This window comes from Neofelis nebulosa, chromosome 9, assembly GCF_028018385.1.
Source record: "Neofelis nebulosa isolate mNeoNeb1 chromosome 9, mNeoNeb1.pri, whole genome shotgun sequence".
Classification (NCBI taxonomy): Eukaryota; Metazoa; Chordata; class Mammalia; order Carnivora; family Felidae; genus Neofelis; species Neofelis nebulosa.
The window spans coordinates 22,164,643-22,186,713 of record NC_080790.1 but is presented as its reverse complement, the minus strand read 5'-3'; the positions used below and the strand labels follow the sequence as shown (position 1 = coordinate 22,186,713).

At 43.0% G+C, this 22,071-nt stretch overlaps 1 protein-coding gene across 2 annotated transcripts in view; it reads right to left on the bottom strand.

Annotated features, from left to right (window-relative positions):
- Positions 1-4: 4 nt before the first annotated feature.
- C9H2orf16 (chromosome 9 C2orf16 homolog) overlaps positions 5-22,071 on the bottom strand; it is a 31,225-nt gene continuing 9,158 nt past the window's right edge. The window contains exons 2-5 of one of the 2 annotated variants that reach the window (XM_058682880.1): positions 19,569-19,611; positions 18,836-18,890; positions 18,531-18,626; positions 5-17,970 (exon numbers count right to left, since the gene is read on the bottom strand). In XM_058682880.1, coding sequence (XP_058538863.1) covers positions 255-17,970; positions 18,531-18,626; positions 18,836-18,890; positions 19,569-19,611 — 17,910 coding nt within the window. In that variant the 3' untranslated portion in view covers positions 5-254. The remainder of the gene's footprint in view (positions 17,971-18,530; positions 18,627-18,835; positions 18,891-19,568; positions 19,612-22,071) is intronic. The other variant, XM_058682881.1, reaches the window with a different exon arrangement.

The following is a 22,071-nucleotide window of genomic DNA, read 5'->3' as shown; positions in this document are numbered from 1 at the left end:
GTCGTTCCATCCTTTTGCGCGACACCAAATATCCCTCCACCCTCCATTCCCCACCCAGCACGACGAGTGGTGTTTCTGGATGGAGATCAGTTATTGCCCCTTTATTTATCTTAGAGAAATTACAGACCCATTCCCGCCCTCCCTCCCCCAGGAAGAGTGGCATAGACGCTCTTTGCTGAGGGCGCAGGTATTGGAGGCAGTGGCTTAGCAGGAAAGAAGCCAGGAAAGGGCAGCTTGGTGAAGACTTGAGCCAGTCAGTGAATAAGGGGGGCGGATCTCTTCTCATCGGTTAGCTTCAGGACTCTAAACTTGCCCAGCTTTGGGGTATTTTGTGTGTTTGAGTAGCCCTTGAAATCTTTAGACACACTATGTCTGAGCCTCTCCCTAGGGTAGCTGCGCTTGAGTCTCTCCTTAGGGGGACCGTGATGGGTTTTCTCAGACCAACTGTGTTGACCCCTCTTAAAATGACTGTGTTTGCTCTGTCCAGAGTGACTGTGTCTGCTCCTCTCAGAGGAACTGCAGTGAGTTCTCTCTGAGGAACCGCGACCACCCCTCACAGGGGGTCTGTGCTGTCTTCTCCCAAAAGGGCTGTGTCCTCTCCTCCCTAAGGGACTGCGATGAATTTTCTGAAAGGGACTGCGACATCTCCTCTCAGAAGGACTGCGACATCTCCTCTCAGAGGGACTCTGATGTCTCCTTCCAGAGAGACCGAGATGGCTCCTCTGAGAAGGACTTCGATGGATCCTCTCAGAGGGACTCTGATGGCTCCTTCTGGAGATACTGTGATGGCTCCTCTGAGAAAGACTTCGGTGGCTCCTTCCAGAGAGACTGTGATGGCTCCTCTGAGAAGGACTTCGGTGGCTCCTCTCAGAGGGACTTTGACGGCTCCTTCCGGAGAGACCGCGATGGCTCCTCTGAGAAGGACTTCGGTGGCTCCTCTCAGAGGGACTTTGATGGCTCCTTCCGGAGAGACTGTGATGGCTCCTCTGAGAAGGACTTCGGTGGCTCCTCTCAGAGGGACTTCGGTGGCTCCTTCCGGAGAGACCGTGATGGCTCCTCTGAGAAGGACTTCGGTGGCTCCTCTCAGAGGGACTTTGACGGCTCCTTCTGGAGAGACTGCGATGGCTCCTCTGAGAAGGACTTCGGTGGTTCCTCTCAGAGGGACTTTGATGGCTCCTTCTGGAAATACTGTGATGGCTCCTCTGAGAAGGACTTCGGTGGCTCCTCTCAGAGGGACTTTGATGGCTCCTTCTGGAAATACTGTGATGGCTCCTCTGAGAAGGACTTCGGCGGTTCCTCTCAGAGGGACTTTGATGGCTCCTTCTGGAGAGACTGCGATGGCTCCTCTGAGAAGGACTTCGGTGGCTCCTCTCAGAGGGACTTTGACGGCTCCTTTCGGAGAGACTGCGATGGCTCCTCTGAGAAGGACTTCGGTGGATCCTCTCAGAGGGACTTTGATGGCTCCTTCTGGAAATACTGTGATGGCTCCTCTGAGAAGGACTTCGGCGGTTCCTCTCAGAGGGACTTTGATGGCTCCTTCTGGAAATACTGTGATGGCTCCTCTGAGAAGGACTTCGGTGGCTCCTCTCAGAGGGACTTTGACGGCTCCTTCCGGAGAGACTGTGATGACTTCTCTGAGAAGGACTTCGATGGCTCCTCTCAGAAGGGCTACGACATCTCCTCTCAGAGGGACTTTGGTGGCCCCTTTGAGAGAGACTGTGATGGCTCCTCTGAGAGGGACTACCATGGCTCCTTTCAGAGGAATTACATGGGGTTCTCTGCCTTAAGAAGCTTTTGTGGTTTTGTTTCTTGGCTGTCAGTTTCTCTTTAAGGTGACTGTGTGAGTTTCTCTTAAGTGAATCTTGTAGAATTCTCCCTCGGTCCTGAACTCTGGTTCCCGATTTGGAGTTCTTGGACTCCTGGATGGAGATTTCACTTCTGCCAAAGTTTTTCTTAGCTCTGCTGCTACTGTCATTTTGAACAACACCCATAGACTGTCTGCTTGAAGTGGTTTTGAAAGTGGTACTTCTTTGGGAAACTATGCACTTGGGCAGTTGGGTATGTCTGGGTTTGAAAGAGCTATCCCATTTTGGTTGTTGAACTGATCTGAGTTGCTCTGTTTCTTCCCTTAATGTGCTCTCCTGCTTAGTGGTTAGGTCTGTTGGCTTTAGCTTGACAACTGGCATCCCGTCACTTTTGATATCTCTTGATAAGTAATAGTCTCTGGCTTTTCGTTTTGGATGCTGGTTTTTGCTTGACCACAAATGGTCTGGCCTTGATCTGTCCTCAGGCTTCTGCCCAACAAAAGCCATAATTCTGTGTGCCATCTGGAATGCTTGCTTTAGGCCTTGAAAAAGCAGTTGAATTAATTTGGGTTGGGAGGATTTCTTAGGTTGTCTTTTTAATGAGGCAGTCATTGTCTGAGATGCTCCATTCCTCTTCCTTCTAAACTGGGCTGGTAATTCCCTAGAAGGACTCTGTGTCATGGCTCTACCATTTGTGTAGAACTCTGCGTTTTGTGTTCTGCCTCCCTTCGTTCCTTTCACTGGATATTTTGAATCATGGGTCTTTTGGGTTCTCCTTTTAGCCCATTTTTCATCCTGAACATCTTCAGATACACTATCTGGTAAAGAGTGAACTTGAGTAAATTCATATTGCCCAGAGTCTCTAATTTCTGTCTTTCCTACTAGGTCAGGGCTCCTATACTGCCTTCGCCTGATGTGCACTTGTACGGGAGAAGCAGGAGCCTGGGAAGATCCAGACTGGAAATCTATCGTAGAAGTAGGACTCTTGGAAGCTCGAGTGTAGACATTAGCTTTCCTTAGTGATGGTGACATAGGACTCCTTGGTGTGATGGGTCTGTCTCTTCTGTGATACTTTGAAACTTGGGGTCTTTTCCCAGTTCGCAGCCTAAAGCCAAGATGCAACCTAATCTCTCCATGGCCTTTAGGAGTGCTTACAAGGTGGAGCTGTGGATAAATAAGAAGGTAAGGCCCAAGAGTACCCTGTAATTTATGACAGCAACTAAATCCTGCACATCGGCCACATTGTAGGCAGATAGGGTATTTTAAAACCAGACCTGAAGTTAGAGGTGGAGGAACATTTGGGGGTATTTGACTCCTTAACAGTTTTGCTGCTATTTTTAGCTGCAGATCTTGTAACAGCTGGAACTGTTCTGAGAAGTCAGTTTTGGCCTGGGGAAGAAAACTTGGCTTGAGAGAGTGTTGGGATTCAAAAATCCTTGTCTGTGAATGACTCTGTGAGTTCTCACTCTCTCCCACTGGAACAGAATCTTTCCTAGTGAAAACTATATCGAAGGAGGACTCTAACTTTACTGGGGCAGGAGGCTGGCCCCCTGTACATGAAGCAGGAATGGGCTGAATGACTTCCTTGAATGTATCATTGAGCTTTGAATTTACTTTCTTTATTCTCATTCTAGTCCCAGAGTATTGCTGTATTATAGAGGACATGGAACCACGTGTCCACATCTTTAAGGCCATTCTTTGCTCATGATCATGACATGAAGTATGTCTTTGAATGTAGTTTTTGACCACTGAAGGCTGAGAGATAGTACCTCGACCCTTCTCTAGCAAACTCTGGGAAAATTTCATCAGTTCAGCTGGAACCCCAAATAAATTCTGAATAGACTGACAGACATCTGCAGTGGCTCTCTCTGTTAAAGATGTTCGAGAATAGAGCTTCCTTTTCATAGTGGCTCCCAAGACATTCCCCAGCGTTAGCATATTGGAAAGATATTTTCTAGGTAGTCGCTGTCTCCAGGAGTGATTCTCCCAGACATTCTGTTGTCTCCCCAGGACAGACCAGGTAAGGCCTCTTTGAGTTCCCGATCCTGACTGAAACGTCCTAGATGGTGATCTCCAGCTTTGTGGTGGATGTTGGGATAGGTCGTGGAGTAAGTTCTCTAGCTCTTCCACCTGCTTCTTATTAGTCCTCTCCTTAGATATGACACCCACTCCTGGGATCTCAAAATGTGGGGTTTCTACAATGTTAGTTATTTTATCAGACGGTTGATTATGAAGGGACAAGGTAAGGGTTGAAGACCGTATCATAGTAGAGTCTATAAAGGACTCTTCAGGCTCCAAAATATCTGTCCCAAGGTTTTTTACATCCAAAGTCCTTGATACTTCCGGCAGCTCAAAATCCCAAAGGCTTCCTAATTCAGATGTTTCGGCAGAGCTTGAGATAAGTGAGTTTGAAGAGTTGTGCAGAAATCTAGAGATATAATTATCTATTTGTAACTCCTCTCTTGATGTAAAATCCTCAGATTCCCTAATCTGATATACCTGTCCTAGATTCAAATCCTCAGATTCCCTGATTTGAGAAGACCCTATTTTTGTCCCTACTGATTTCATGGCCTGAAGCCCTTGTTCACGAGTGAACATTGTAGGTTTCTCAAATGGAGATGTTGGCTGTGAGAGTAATTCTGCAGATTTCACTTTAGTATTTGGCCTTGGAGTTAATTCTACAGGTTCTACCATTTCTTGAAGCTGTGGCCTTGGGAATAAATCCAAACAATCCAGTGCTTCAATCGCTGACCCTAAGGCTACTCCTATTGGTTCTACAACCTGAGGAATTGGTCCTGGTGCTAATTCCTCAGATTTTACAATTTGAAGTGGTGGCCCTGGGATTAAAACAGTCTTTACGATTTGAAACCCTGTCAACTTCATTGTTTCCAAAATTTGGTGTGTTGGCTCTGTGGCTAATTTCTTAGATTTCACATTCTGCAACCATAGCCCTGAGGTAAACTCAGAAGATCTCACATCTTGCAGTTTTGGAATCAACTCAAGACAGTCTACCATTTGAGAGATTGGCCCTGGTGTTAATGCTACAGATTTCACAACTTGAGGTGGTGGCCCAGAAGTCACTTTCACATAGTCAATAGCTTTTTGGGGAACTACCGGGGTTACCCCTTGAGCAACGTGAAGCTGTGTCTTTGTAGATTCTGTGACCTGATCTGGCGGCTTTGGACTAATCCTCATATATTCTGAAATTCGACCTTGTAGTCCTGGACCTATCTCTGAATATTTCATCCTTTGATTCTGTGACAATGATAATCCCACTGATCCATCCCCTTGCTGCCATGTCTCAGGTATGAGCTTTACAGATTCTGCACATCCTGCAACTTGATCTGTCGGCTTTGGGGGCAACTCTAAAGATTCCTCCCTTTGAAGCCGTTGCTTAGAAGTTAAACCCATAGATTCAGGAACTTGATATCCTAGTCCTGGTGTCATCTCTGAAGACCCTGGGACATGATATAATGACTGTGTAATCAATGCTTCAGAGTCTTCCCTTTGCAGCCTTTTCTCAGAGATCACCTCCACAAGTTCTAGTGCTTGAGGATAGGGCCTTGGAAATCTCTCTGCATATCCAGGGGTTTTACGTATTGGCTTTGGGGTCATTCCAAGGAATTCCTTCCTTTTTGGCCTTGCCTTGGAGGTCAATCCCATAGTTTCTGTAGTGTGATGCTTGGGCTCTGGGGTCATCTCTTCAGATCCTACAGCTTGCTGCAGTAGCCTTGTATGTAATTCCTCCAAATCCTTAACTTGAGTCTGTGACTGAGAGAGCAACTCCAGAGTTTTTGGGATTTGGAAGCTTTCCTTTAGGGTTAATTCTAAGGATTTAGAGCCTCGATTTCTTAGCACTGGAGTCACAGCAACAGATTCTGGTACTTGGAGATCTAGCCCTAGAGGCATTCCTGAAGATTCCATGGCTTTACTTGTTGGCTTTGGGGTCAACCCTACAGATTTTTCTATGGTTTCTTTGCCTTGGTGTGCCACCCTTTGTGCCATTGCTGAAGATTCTGTGATGTGATAAATTGGTATTGAAATCAAACTCACAGATTTAGGGACCTGATGCATTGGCGTTGGGATCATCTCCACATGTTCTACAAACTGATGCTCTGGCCTAGGGATTATCTCAGAGGAGTTTGTGATTGGATACCTTCTTTTTGGAGTTAGCTCCTCAGATTTTGTTCTTTGAAGCAGTGACCCTGGTGGTAACTCTACAGGTTTTATATCTTGTTGCAGAGATGCTGAAGACAATTTCACATGTTTTATACTTTGCAACTTTGGTTCTGGAGTAAACTCCAAAGATTTCTCACCTTGTTGCTGTGATTCTGGAGACAAACTTGAAAATTTAACACTAGCCAACATCGGTCCTGGTATGAACTTCTTAACTGGCTCTGGTGCCAACACCACTGATTTCATACCTTGCCATCCTGAAGTCAACTCTTGGCAATTCATACCTTGCTGTTGGGACCCTGGTGTCAACTCTACGGATTTGACATCTTGAAAACATGACTCTGGTGCAAAGACCTCAGAATTAACACATGATGACCTGAGGCATGATGACAACCCTAAAGAATTAGCACTTTGAGGCTGTGGCAATGGGTTTGACTTCAAAAATTTCACATCTTGAAAATGCGGTGAAAACACCACGGATCTCACATTATGCTGCCTGAGGTGTGAGGGCAACTCCTCAGAATTCATACCTTGAGGATGTGGCCCTGAATTTAAATCCACAGATTTCATTATTTTAAAACATGGCTCTCGTGCAAACATCTCACATTTCAAGTCCTGCAGCTCAGAGCCTGAAATCCGTTTCACAGAATTTGCACCACAAAGCAATGGCTCTTTGCTCATCTTCATAGATTTTACATCTTCAAGCAATGGCTCTGGTAAAAATAAGACAGATTTCATACCATTTAACGGAGAGCCTACAGTGAACACTGACTGCACAACTTGTTGCTGTGACCCACAGTGATTCTCCCAAAACTGGATTTCTGGAAACTTTGCCCCTGGTATTAACTCAGAAGATTTTATACCTTGCAAATATTGTCCAGGGTTGAACAGAATAGATTTTGTACCTTGAGATTCTAACCCAGGATTCAATTCAGAGGGTTTTGTGCTTTGAATCTGTGGCCCTGGATTAAACTTTACAGAATTCATGCACTGAAATTCTGACCCTGAATTCAAATCAGAAGAATTCACACCTTGTAGCTGTGGGCCACAGTTGAACTCCTGTGATGTTACACCTGGAAACTTTGTCCCTGGAGTCAATTCACATTTCATATTTTGTAAATGTTGCACAGGGTTGAACAAAACAGATTTTATACCTTGAAATTCTGACCCCAGATTCAAATCAAAAGATCCCATACCTTGACATTTTATCTCTGAAGTCAACCCAAAAGATTGTATACCTTGCAAAGGTGGCTCAAATTTGTACTCCACAGCGTTTACACATTGTAATTTTGCCTCTGGATTCAACTCAGAAGAATTTACACAGTTCGTCTGTGGCCCAGGTTTGCATCCCATAGGTGCTACACCTAGAAACTTTGGCCCGGGAATCAATTCAGATTTCAAACATTGCAAATGTGATTCAGGGTTGAACACCACAGATGTCTCACTGTGACTCTTGGTCCCTGGATTCACCTCAGATCCCATACCTTGACATTTTGTCCCTGAAGTCAACTCAAAAGATGGTACACTTTGCAAAGGTGGCCCCAGTTTGCACCCCATAGAATTTACACATTGTAATTTTGGCTCTGGATTCAACTCAGAAGGATTTATACAGTTCATCTGTGGCCCAGGGTTGCATCCCATAGGTGCTACACCTAGAAACTTTGGCCCTGGAATCAGTTCAGATTTCAAATCTTGCAAACGTATTCCAGGGTTGACCACTACAGATGTCTCCCTTGGAAACTCTGTCCCTGAATTCAACTCAGAAGACTTCCTACTTTGAAGTTTTGAAACTGAAGTTAATTCAGAAGAGTTTACACCTTGCAAGTGTGACTCAGGGTTGCATCCAACAGCATTTACACACTGAAGGTTTGGTTTTGAAATAAATGCAGACGAATTCATACCTTGCAAATGTGGCCCAAGGCAGAACAACTTAGATTTTATACCTTGAAGCTCTGGCCCAGGATTCAACTCAAAAGATTTTACACCTTTCAGTTGAGGCCCCGTGTTGAATGCCATAACATTTATACCCTGAAGCTGTGGCCCTGGATTCAACTCAGAGCATTTCCCACCTTGTAATTTAGGCTCATGATTGAATTCTGGAAATTGCTCATATGGAAGCTTCATGTCTTTGCACAACTCAGATTTTATCACTTGTAACTGTGGCCCAGGATTGAACTGGAAAGACTGCATACCTTGAACACTTGTTCCCTGGCACAGCTCAGAAGATTTCACATCTTGCAACTGTTGCTCAGGATTGAATTCCATAGATTTCACATCTTGAATCTGTGTCCCTTTGCATAATTCTGAAGATTTTCTATGTTGCAAATGTGGTCCAGGATTGTATACCATAAATTTTACACTTTGAAGCTCTGGCCGTGGGTTCAACTTATATGATTTCTCTTCTTGCCACTGCTTCCCAGCACTGAACTCAGAAGATACCACACTGTGAATCTTTGATTCCAAGGCTAACTCAGAGGGGTTTGCAACCCGAAATTCTGGGTCATGATTGACTTCTGTAGTTTTCACTATTTGAAGCTTTATGGACTCAGGAGATTTTGCACCTTGCAACTTTGCCCCAGGGTTGAATTCCACAGATTTCATACCTTGAAAGTGTGCCCCTGGTGTCAACATAGACAATTTCCTATTTTGTAACTGTAGGGCTGACTTGAACCCCAAAGATTTCACATCTTGTACCTTTGTACCTAGATTCAATTCAAGAGATTTCGTATCTTGCCACGTGGGCCTGGTGATGAATTCCACAGATCCTCCACTTTGAAGCTTTGTTTCTGGTGTTAACTCAGAAGATGTCACACCTTGTAACTGTGGAACAGGTTTTAACTCAACAGATTTCAAATCTTGAAGCCTCCACTCTAGCGTCAAATCAGATTTCTCACCTCGTCTCTGTGGTCTAGGGTTGAACTCCACAGATTTCACTCCTTGAAGCTTCCTCTTCTGGGTTAAATCAGATTTCCCACCTTGTAGCTTTGGACCATGGTTGAACCCAAAGGATTTCACTTCTTGAAGCTTTGACTCTGGGATCATTTCAGAAGATTTCATACCTTGAAAGTGTGATCTAGAATTGGACCCTGTAGATTTTATATCTCGAAGCTTTATACCCATAATCAGCTCTGAACATTTTATATCTTGTAACTTTGGGCTGGATTTCACACCTGAAAACTTCCTCCCCAGGGTCATATCAGAAGAGTTCTCACCTTGTAACTTTGAACTAGGTTTCAGTTCTACAGATTTCACTCCTTGAAGATTTTCCCTTGTGATCACTCGAGATTTCACATCCTGCAACTGTGGCCCAGACCTGGAATTCGTAGATTTTACATCTGGAAGCTTTACACCCATGATCAACCTAGAAGATTTCGTATCTTGAAACTGTGGGCCTGACTTGAAATCCACTGATTCCACTTTTTGAAGCTTTGTCCCTAGTATCAATTCAGAAGATTTCACACCACTCAACTGTGACCCAGGTTTGAACTTTGCAGATTCCACATCTTGAAACTTTGTTTCTGAGAGTAACTTAGAACAATTCACTCCTTGAAATTGTGGCTCAGGGTTGAACACCAATTTCACATTTTGAAGCTTTGATCCCAGGATCAGGTCAGAAGATTTCACAACTTGCACCTGGGGACTGGGGCTGCTTTCTTTACGTTTTACATTTTGAAGTTTTGTCTTTGAGGTCCCTTCAGAAGAATTCACACCTTGTAACGATGGTCCATGGTTGAAATCTGTAGATTTGGTACCTTGAATTTCTGTCCCTACAGTCAGTTTAGAAAGTGTTGTACCTTCCAATTGTGAACTTGGATTTAATTCAGTAAATGTCATATCGTGGGACTTTATCCCAGGTGACAACTTAGAAGATTTTAGACCTTGCCACTGTAACCCAGAGTTGAAATTCTCAGATTTCACACCTTGAAGTTTTGTCTGAAGAGTCAATTCAGATGACTTCCTACTTTTCAAGTGTAGTGGAGAGTTCAACTCTATAGTTTTATCACTTTGTAATTGTGACCCTTGGCTTAATACCCCAGATTTCACCTCGGGAAGCTGTGGCTCTTGTGTAAGCACTAGAGACTTGACACCTTGAGGTTGTGCTCCTGGGGATGACTGTAAGGGTTTCACTTCTTGAAGCTTTGGTCCTGCAGTCAATTTAGTAGATTTCCTATCATGCAAGGAAAGCCTAGATTTCAGTGTCATAGATTTTATACCACAGAGCTTTGATCTTGATGTCAGGTCACATGATTTCATACTTCTAACCTGTAGAAAAGGTTTCAAATCGAAACCTTGAGGCTGATGTTCCTGGAGTGATGCTAAAGATGGTGTATCTTGGAGCTTTGGCCTTGGAGTCAATGCAGATGACTTTGTATCTCTTAACTGTATTAAAGGTTTCAACTCTACAGACTTGACACCTTGAGACTGTAATCCAAGATTTAACTCTACAGACTTCACAGCTTGGAATTCAGGTCCTGGTATCCACTGAACACATCTCATACTTTCTAGCTGTGGCTCTTGTTTAAACTCAATAGTTTTTATATCTTGAAGCTGTGGCTCTGAGGTTGATGCCAAAGTCTTCCCTTTTTGCAGCTGTGGTCCTGGGAACAACTCAGGAGTTTTCACATTCTGCACCTGTGGCCCAAGGTTGAAATCTGCATATGTTGCACCTTGAGTTTTTGTCCCGAAAGTCAATTCAGATGACTTCACATCTCTTAACTGTACTGAAGATTTCAACCCTCCGGATTTAGCACCTTGAGATTGTGACCCAAGATTTAAATCTACAGATTTCACAGCTTGGAACTTAGGTCCTGGTATCCACTGAATACATCTCATACTTTCAAGCAGTTGCTCTTGCTTTAACTCAACAGTTTTTACACAGAGTTGTGGCTCTGAAGCTGATGCTGAGGGTTTCACTTGGTGCAGCTGAGGTCCTGGGATCAACTCAGGAGATACTATGCTTTGCAACTGTGGTTCAGGTTTAAACTCTTTAGGTTTTAAACCTTGGATATTTGATTCTGGAGTCAGTTCACATGGTTTCATACCTTCAAGCTGTAACTCAAAATTGAAGTCTACTAATTTTCCATCTTTAAATTTTAGCCCTGGAATTAATTCCAAAGACATCTCACCTTCTGACTTAGACCCTCTCTTCAATTGCTCTGAATTCATACATTGCTGCTCTGGTGAGAGTACAGATATCTCGCCACCCTGTTCTGGCCCAGAAGTTAAATTCATAAGTGCCATCCCTTGAAATTGTTCCCTTGGGGCTAAATCCACAGATTTTACTCCTTGAAACTTTGGTCTTTTGGTCACATTCACAGATTTTACTTCCTGCTTCTTTGGCCTTGGGATCAACTTCCCAGATTTTATACATTGCAGCACTGAATCTGGAGTTTCCTCTACAGATTTTAAACTTTGATACTTTAAACATGGGGTACTCTCGACAAGTTCCTTATCTTGCATTTGTGGCTCTAAAGTCAATTCCTCAGGTTTCACAACTTGCAGTTCAGATCCTTGGAGCAATGGCCCTTGTGCAAAAGACACAGATTTCTCACCTTGCATCTTTGGCCCAAATTTCAATTCCACAGTTTTCACATCTTGCAGCTGTGTTCTTGGGACCAACTCCACAGTTTTGAATTCTTGAGTTCTTGCATGCATAGTCAACTCAGATTTCTCACCTTGAAGCTTGTTATTTGCGGTATCTTTCACAGATTTGACATCTTCTATTTCAGCCCCTGAGGTTATCTCCACAGATTTCTCACCTTCCAGCTGTGGACTGGAGGTTAGCAACATGGATTCCATACCTTTTAGATACTGTCCTGGAATTAAGGCCACAGACTTCATATCTTTCAGCTCTGACTCTGAGATTAACAACTCAGATTTTAAACCTTGAAGTTTTGAGCCTGGGATCAGCTCCATTGGTTTCACACCTTCCACCTGTGGCCCGGGGGTCAACACCATAGACTTGACATCTCCCATTTGTGGCTTTGGTGTTTGCATAGATTTCATACCTCCCAAATGCAGCCCTGGGGTTAACTCCTCAGATTTCCTATCTTCCAGCTGTGGTTCTGGGATTAGTGCCTTAGATTTTAAACCTCGAAGCTTTGAGATTGGGGTCCACTCCACAGGTTTTATATCTTGCAACTGTGGTCCTTGGATCAATTTAGGAGATTTTATACCTTGTAACTCTGGTCTTCTAGTCAACTCAGAATATTTCACACTTGGCAACTGTGACCCGGGAGTCAACTCCATAGGTTTTGCATATGGTTTCTGTGGCTCTGAGACAAATTTATAAGAAATGTTACCTTCAAAGCTTGACATTTGGTCTATCACTAAATGTTTTACACCTTGAAATAGTGTCTCTGGTACTAACATCTCAGGCGTGACCACTTGCTTTCCAGGTTGTGGGGTGAACCTCATAGATCTTACTCCTTGTATCTTTGGCTTTGGGGTCAACTCAAAAAAATTCACACATTGTAGTTGTGGTCCCAAGTTTAACTCTGAAGATTTCACTCCTTGAGGTTGAGTTCCTGATATCAGATCACAAAATTTGACATCTTGTAGCCATGGCCCTGGGTTAAGCCCCACTTGTTTTATACCCTGCAGCCCTGGTGACATCTTTGCTAATTTAGAATCTTGAAACCCTAACTCTGGAGTCTTCTCCACAGAATTCACACCATGAAACTTAGATCCTAGGGTTTGCTTCCCAAATTTGACACCTTGAAGCTTTGGCCCTGAAGTCAATTCAGAAAATTTGACATCTTGCTGCCTTGGCGCTAGGTTTAGTTCCTGAGATTTCACACCTTGCAACTGTAGTTCTGAGGTTAATTCATTGGATTTCGTGCTAGGAAACTGTAGTCCTTCAGTAGACAGAAGAGATTTTGTATTTTCACCCAAGGGTCTTTGGCTTGACTGCAAAGATGATTCTGTTACAAATCCTGTAGACTTCATATCTTGAAGCTGTGTTCTTGGTATACACTGCAAATGTTTGAAACCTTGACGCTTTGGTTCTGAGGTCAAATCAGAAAACTTGACATCTTGCAAGCATGGTCCTGAGTTTTGTTCCACAAATTTCACACCTGGAGTTTGTGGTTTTGAAGTCAATTTTATGGGTATAACACTTTGATGCTTTGGCCCTGGGATAGATAATTTGATTTCTTGCCCTGGGGAGCCAGGGGTCAGTTCATCACATTTCATACCATGATGTGGAGACCCTGAAATTAAATCTATAGGTTTTTCTCCTTGAAGAAGTGGCCCTTGGGATAACTCTGAAAATCTGACACTTTGCAAATGTGGCCCTAGGGTCAATTTCACACCTTGAGGCTGGGCCCCCTTAGTCAATTCCTCTGATACTACACTTTGTAGTACTGGTTCTTGTACCAGCTCCTCAAATTCTGCCACTCCAGTAGGAGCTGGTTGTTGGATTAAATTAACATATTTCATGTCTTGTAATTGTGGCTCTGGATCCAACTGCAGAGACTTTACTCCCTGGAGCTGTGGCCCTGGGGTCAACTCCATAACATGTGGTTTTGGTCCTGTGATAAATTGTTTAGATCCTACCACTAATGGGGATGACTCAGGGGTTAACTTCACAGATTTCAAATTTTGTAGTGGCGGCTCTGATTTCTCATATTGCATCCCTGGTCCTAAAGTAAATTCCAGAGATCCTTTTTTAAAATATGGCATTGTCTCTTGGGTGTTTTCAACTTGAAACGATGCCAACCCCATAGTTTCTATCTTTTCTGACCTTAGAGGTATCTCTGAAGGCTCAGTAACTTGAAGATGTGGTTTTAGAGTCATTCCTGCAGATTCTATAACTTGACCTGTTGGTTTTTGTGTTAATGCCTCAGAAGTCAGCCTCATGGCTTCTGTGTCTTGATAGCCTGGCCCTGGAGTCATCTCTGAAATTTTTTTAAAATGTGGCCTGGCCATCATCTCAGCAGTTTCCATGACTTGCTGTGGGATTAACTTCACTGATTCCTCCTCTTGTGGCCAGATCTCAGAAGCTAACTCTGTAGATACTGTGTCTTGATGCCATGGTCTGGAAGTTGGACCCACAGATTTAATTGCTTGTAAATGTGGTTCCATGGTCAGTTTCCTTGATTCTTCATGTAAGTGTGTGTCAGGAATTAACCTCCTAGATTCTTCCAGTGGTGCAGTTATATCCACAAATTTATTACCATGCATTAATGGACCTAGAGTCAACTCCTCAGGTTTTGTACTGTTGGGCTGTGGTTCTGGGGTCAATGGGACATATTTCATACTTTGAAATTGTGGTTCTGAGATCAACTCCTTATAGTTCGTAAATTCTGGATATGGTCCTAGATTCAAATGAACAAACTTCATACCTTGGGACTCTGGGTTCAATATTTGTGGGTTCATACCTTGCATCTCTGATCCTGATACCAACTCTGGAGATTCTTGTATTAAGTGTTGAGACACTGGAGTCTCCAAGGCTTTTACACCCTGGAGCATTGTCTCACGGGTACCTTGTAATGGCACTGAGTTCATCTGAATAGATCCTGAAGTTTGACTCAATGGTCCTGGAGTATTTCCTAAAGATGACTGTTTCAACTCCACAGATTCTTTCCTGTAGTGGCAATTGTCAGAAGTCAACTCTGCTTCTGTTCCTGGATATCTTGGCTGTACAATCATTCCTAAAGATTCTAAAGGTTGATGCCATGGGGTAGATCCTTCAGGTTCTGTGGCTTGATGATTTGGCTTGAGGCTCAACTCTACAGATTTTACTGCTTGAATGTGTGCCCCTGAGATTGGTTCCTCATATTTCATATCTTCTACCTGTGTTTCAGGAATCAACCTTCTACATTCTACCATTTGAGGAATTTTCACATCTTTAAGCAATAGTACCGGGAGTATCTCCTCAGATCTTTTATCTTGTAACCATGGTTTGGGGGCCAAATCCACAGATTTCCTATCTTTCTGTAATTGTCTTAGGGTCAACTCCACACCTTTTATATCTGGAAACTCTGGCGGTAGGGCCAAATGAACATATTCCAGACCTTGCAACTGTGAACTGGAGGTCAAATCTTTCAATTTCCCATTTTGCAACTGTGGTGCTGGGGCTAACTCAGTGGATTTTCCACTTTGTTGTTGTGTTCCTAGGGTTAAATGAATAGATTGCACACCTTGAAGCTGAGACCCTGGGGCTACCTGCACAGAATTCCTACTTTTCGTCTGTGGAATGGGGGCCAACTCATCAGATTTTACAGTCTGCTGTTGAAGTTCTGGGACCAATTCTATAGAATTCACAGTTGGGATCAGCTCTCCATATTTTACCACTTGTGGGACTAAACCTGTGGTTATATCTATAGATTTTATATTTTGCATTCTTGGTCCCAAGGTCAGTTTCTCAGATTTTGCATTTTGCAATCCTGAGGATAACTTCACAGAATCCACAACCTTAAGTTGTGGCATTGGCTGCACCCCCAAATACTCTACACTTGGAAGTAGTGATGCAGTAGTCTTTGCTGCAGATTCTGTGACTTGATGCAGTGGCTTTTGGCTCACTCCCTTAGATGCTGTACTTTGACCCGGCGACCTTGGGACTGTCCCTAAAGATTCCATTATTTGATGATGTGATGGTGTTAACTCTACAGATTTCTTCATTTGTAGCCATGTGTCAGAGGCCAACCCCATATTTTCTGTAATTTGATGGCTTTGCCTTGGGCTCACCTCTGAAGATTCTAGGGTTTGAAGCCGTGGAGTCAACCTTGAAGATTCCATGACTTGATGAGGTGGCCCTGGGATTAATGCCATAGTTTCTGTGCCTTCATGATATGGTTGTGGAGTCATCCCCACAGGGTCTAGCACTTGAATCCATGAACCAGGAGTCAACTCAAGAGGTTCCTTGACTTGAGATATTGGCCTTGAGGTCAAATCCTGAGTTTCTACAGCTTGTGACTGTGGTGCTATGATCATTCCAATTGGTGACCCCGGTGTTATTGGAGTTACCTTTAGAGAATGTATGGATTGATGTGATGACATTGGAACTATCCCTACTGATTCTTTGACTTTAGGTGGTGGCTCTGAGGGTAAACCCACATATTCTACAACCTCAGGTGGACCAATAGTAGTAGGAGAGCTAGAAGTCAAACCATTTGGCTGAGTTGCTCCTGGGGTCAAATTTGCGATTTGAGACTGCGAATCTCCAGATTCTACAACATGTGGCTGTGCTGGTGGAATTATCCCCATGAAATCCATAGCTTGTAATAGTGCCACTGGAGTTACTTTCATGTAATCCATAACTTGATGAGATGGACTGGAGGTCATTTCCAATGATCTTGTTTTTTGACATATGGGCTCTGGAAGAAACTTCAACGGTTCTATGACTTGACTTTGTGGCTTTGAGGTTATGTCCACTGATTCAGTAACTTCATGCTGTGGCCCTTCAGTCACTTCCACAGTTTCTACAACTGCATGTTTTGCCTTTGGACTCATCTTTCCTGGTGGTATGACTTGATGGTCTAGTGATGTGTTTATTTCTGCTGACTTCATGGCTTGATATTGTGTTCTTGGGGTTATTCCCACTGATTCTGTGATATGTGGATGTGATTTTTTAATCATTCCCATAGAATCCGTGACTTGAAGCAATACTATAGGAGTTACCTTCACATTGTCTGTGACTTGATTCTGTGGTCTTGAGGTCATCTTTGATTCCATAGCTTGATGCTGAGGACTTGGTATTACCTCCACTGATTTAGTGACTTGATATGATGGTTTGGGGCTTACTCTCACTTTTTTCATGGTTTCCATTGGTTTCCCAACTTCATCTGGTGGCTTTGGGAACAAACCCACAGATTCTATCACTTCTGAATGTGATTCTGGGATCATCCCCATCGAATCCATGACTTGAAGTAATGCCAATGGAGTTACCTTTATGTTATCTGTAACTTGGTATGGTGGCCTTGGGGTCAATTCCACATTAGTCACTTGGGTCTTATGCTGCTGTATCCTTTTTTCTGGAAGGCCTATGACTCTATGCTCTATACTAAGCTCTAGGACATGTTTTGGCTCCTTCTGCAGTAAAGTGGTTTCCTCTTGATTTATGTCAACTCCTAAACTTTTGGGAGGTGGAGTGCGCAGTGATGTAACTAAGGGCCTGGATTCAAGAATTTGGGGGCCATCCCCTGGTTGTGACTGCTTACCTGGGATAAGTGACTGTGAAATTTTTGTTTCTGTTCTCTTTAATCCAGATTCCACTCCAATATTCACATGGAGCTGAAATGATGGACAGTTTGGGGATTTATTGTCGATACTTTGTTTACTGCTTTGATGAATGGGCATAGATACCTGGATTTGAGGTTTCTCTGGTTCAGGGACTCCTCCTTGTGCATCGATTAAATAATTCAGCATTGCCCATGATTCCCTCACAGGCAGAGGTACTGTTTGTTCCCTCAAAGTACAAACCTTCCAAGCCATATGTCTCTCTAACTCCCACCTAGCCAAAGGAGAGAGACGGATTGGAGCCCACCCTGAGAATCGTGGTCTCTCCCTGGAGCCAGAATTTGGCCCATGATCCCATGTCAAATGACTCTTGCTCCTCCTTCCATTCTTTGTTTTCTCTTGGTGGCAGAGAGCTGGGGATTCAAGAACAGAGTTGATAAAAGAACTTTGAGATCCTAAGGGTGAAAGTGCTGCCAAATTCTGAAAAAGTTTTGATTTCCCAAACTCTGAGAGCCTAAAAGTAGGCAGCAATGTGCCTTGGCTCCTGAACACAGAAGGCTGTTTCTTGGGTAAAATAGGTAAACTATGGCTCCGGAGTTCCCAGGTTGTTTCTTCAGAAAAGACAGGAAAGTGTGACAGGCTGGAGTTGTTGCTTAATGATCCAGAGGAGATGCTGTGGTCAGTAGAATGTTTTGCCTTCTTACAGCCACAACAGGGTAGAACAGGCTCCTGAGCCACAAACACAGAGGAGGTGGAGGAAGAAATCTTATCTTGTGGTTCAGGCAAACACAATTCCAAAAGACTTGATCTGAGAAATAAAGAAAAGTTTCCATTTGCTTTGAAGCAGAAAAAGGTAGGAAAAGTAGGAAAAGGGAAAAATAATGGCTATTTCAAATGCAAAATATTTTGGCCTGAAGGATAACTACAACAGCAAAAGAGGCTGCTTTCCCCAACATCATTTACTTATGGAAAGAATTCCTCCATCAGGAGGAAAGGGAAGCATTTGTCTCCATTCCATTCAGAAATGATCCACACACCAGTTGTTCTTAAATGTCCTTTGGACCCAGAATTTATCCCCACTGCCAAACAAACAAACCAACTAACTAACCAACCAACCAACTAGCAATCTCCCGTTTCCCTCTCTCTTTCCCTCCCTCCTTCCCTCTCTCCTACTCTCCCTCCTTCAGTTCCTTCCTTCCCCCCTCTTAAAAGTTTACCACCTTTGGGGCACCTGGCTGGCTCAGTCCTTAGAGCATGTGACTGTTGATCTCAGGGTTGAGTTCAAGCCCCAAAGAGTTTACTTAAAAAAGGGGGGGGGGCTCTACCACCTGCTGCAGTTCCCACCTAGAAACTACTACTTTCCCTGACCTTGCACATTCCAGGTGTTGGAAGATCTGTTGAAGACTTCTCTCCATTGACCAGAGTATATATTCCTGGGCCCATCCCACAGGGAGTCCTGAAAAACTGGATATAAGAGATTGTATCAGTGTAGTTGAAGTGATATTAAAGTACTAGTAAAGAAACCATTAAGAAGAGTGACTTAACTTGTAAAGGAAACAGCTATCATAGTGAGTGAAGTAAAATAGTCCTAGCTTACTCCTAATTTTACAGAGTTTATCAGTAGGGTAGGCTGAAGAGAGAAAGAATAGATAGTGAAGATCAGCTTTACTCACCGTGTCAGGTTAGCTTCAGAGCAACCCATTCTGAGATTTTCTTCCCACTGGGAGGCTGGGAGTAGGGGTAAAGAGTCTATCAGCATCAAAATTATTGATACTACCTTGTTCAGCCCCCTTGTTTTACAAATAAGGAAACAATGGTGAAATGATGTCCAGGATCATAAAATTAATTAGTGGTAGAGTTCAGACTTAACCTAGGTCTCAAGTTTTTCTATTTTTTTTTTTAAGTTTTTCTATTTTAAACTATACTATGTTGCCTTCACCATGTAGTAGATGGAAGCCATTGAAAAGAGCAGGAACAATCATGGTAGTAGGGAGTTGGAGTAGGGGAAATAAAATTCATAATACATATCTTTTACTCCAAGAGAGTCTATCCAGTGTCCATGGCAGGGAAAAAAGGTATTGAAATTTCCTGCACCAAACTCTTGGTAGTTACCCCTTCTGTATTCTCTAATTTCACCAAATTTCTTTCCTGGTGCTTTGAGTTGTGTACAAAAGGAGATTAGGAAAGGAAGCATAGAATTATAAAGCTGTTTACATCTCTTTGGAAGTTGCTAGAAAGAATCTAGCATCTTTAGAGACGTTAGAAAGAATAGGCACATTTCTTTCATTTACATAGTCTTTCAACCTCCTTCTCTCCACCTACTATTAAAGGCTAGAATCTTAAAGCAGACCCATAGTTGATGTCATGAGCCTTGAGCTGAAGAATAAAGGATAGGATCTTTCTGACCTGTGAATTTCTTGATCTTTTTCAATTTATGCTGCTTTGAAGTCTAGAGAGGCACAAAAAGAAAAAATAAAATCAGAAAACGTTCTAGGTTAGAGAATTTATCAACAGCACAGTCCATCTTACAGACACAAATATTTTTTTTTTAACGTTTATTTATTTTTGAGACAGAGAGAGACAGAGCATGAACGGGGGAGGGGCAGAGAGAGAGGGAGACACAGAATCGGAAGCAGGCTCCAGGCTCTGAGCCATCAGCCCAGAGCCCGACGCGGGGCTCGAACTCACGGACGGCGAGATCGTGACCTGAGCTGAAGTCGGACGCTTAACCGACTGCGCCACCCAGGCGCCCCAGACACAAATATTAATACAGTGGGTATCCATAACCACAGCAACAATTATGACCCCATTCATTTATTCATGAATCGTTTCATGAGTACTTACTAAGTTCTAAGTATTATGTCCAGTGCTGGGACAACAAAGATAAATATAATTCCTGTATTTTGAGAACTCACACTAATAGGGAAAACAGATGTCTAAACAGTCAAGTTACAATATTGTGTGGTAAATGCTGTAACAGAAATATAAGTGTTAGGGGCGCCTAGGTGGCTCAGTCGGTTAAGCATCTGACTCTTGATTTCAGCTCAGGTCATGATCTCATGATTCATGAGATTGAGCCATGAGGCAGGCTCCAGACTCCACACTAACAGCACAGAGCCAGACCCTGCTTGGGATTCTCTCCCTCTCTCTGCCCCTTCCCCGTGTGTGTGTGTGTGTGTGTGTGTGTGTGCATGTGCACACTCATTCTCTCTCTCCCTTTCAAAATAAATAAATAAACAAAACAAAAAAGAAATGCTAAAAAAAAAAAAGAAAGAAAGAAATATAAGTGTTAGGGAATAAAGAGGACAGTAACTGCCTGGGAGAGAAGGGAAAAATTACTCAAGAAGTTGCCATTTGTACTGGAGTTTGAAGAATCAGCAGACGATTTTTGGATAAGAAAGAGCATTCCAAACAGGTGGGAACATCACCAAGAAGATTATAAAGTAATGATTGTCAGGTGCCCTTTTGCTAAGTAGTGAGAGGCAAAGCTGAAAATGTAGATGGAAGCCAGATTTTGCCAAACAGTGGCATTTTTGTTTTATCCTGTAGGTCAGAATTTCCCAATCAGTAGTTCGTAAACTCCTGGGGTTGTTTTGTTTTGTTTTGTTTTGCAAGGGTGTTCCAGGTCATTTTATTTTTTTCAACGTTTTTTTTTTTTTTTCATTTTTATTTATTTTTTATTTTTTTTTTTTGTTTTATTTATTTTTGGGACAGAGAGAGACAGAGCATGAACGGGGGAGGGGCAGAGAGAGAGGGAGACACAGAATCGGAAACAGGCTCCAGGCTCCGAGCCATCAGCCCAGAGCCTGACGCGGGGCTCGAACTCACGGACCGCGAGATCGTGACCTGGCTGAAGTCGGACGCTTAACCGACTGCGCCACCCAGGCGCCCCAAATATTACCTTGATTACTAAGGGGTTTTTTTTGGTGCCCCTTCAATTGTGTGCCCAAGGCGAATGCCTCACTCATCTCACCCTACTTCCTGCCCCACTGAAGGAATTGGATATTTCTCTAGAGTTTAAAAAAAAAAAAAAAAAAAAAAAAGAACTTCAATACATTATACCATAGACAAATTACACCATACACAAAAAGTAACTTGAGATGGACCATAGACCTTAATGTAAAAGAAAAAAAGAAAGAAAGAAACCTAGAAGACTATCATCATAGCCTGGGGACTGGCAAAGATTTCTTACATTGGAAACAACAACAAAAAAGGCCTCACCGTAAAAGTAAAAACTGATACACTGGATTTCATTAAAATTAAGAACTTCTGTTCATTAATACACCATTGTGAGTGAAAAGATAAGCCACAGAGTGGGAGTGTTTATTTTTCATACCTATAGCCGACAAACAACTCATATCTATAATATTTAAAGAATTCCCGGGTCGCCTGGCTGGCTCAGTCGGTTGGGCGTCCGACTTCAGCTCAGGTCACGATCTCGCGGTCCGTGAGTTCGAGCCCCGCGTCGGGCTCTGGGCTGATGGCTCAGAGCCTGGAGCCTGCTTCCAATTCTGTGTCTCCCTCTCTCTCTGCCCCTCCCCCGCTCATGCTCTCTCTCTGTCTCAAAAATAAATAATAAAAACATTTTAAAGAAAGAAAGAAAGAAAAAAAAAAGAAAGAATTCCCACAAATTAATAAGTAAAAGGCTGACAACCCAATCATTAAAAATGGGCAAAAAATTGGACAGGCAGATCACAAAAGAGGATTTTCAAATGGCCAACAAACATAGGAAGTTGCTCAATATCATTAGCAATCAGGGAAATGTGCATTAAAACCACAACGCAAGCATACTACCTGGAGTGTCTAAAATTAATAAGGTGGACAAAGTCAAGGGTTAACAAGAATGTGGAAAAACTAGAACTCTCATACTCTATTAATGGAAGTATAAACTGGTATAATTACTTTAGAG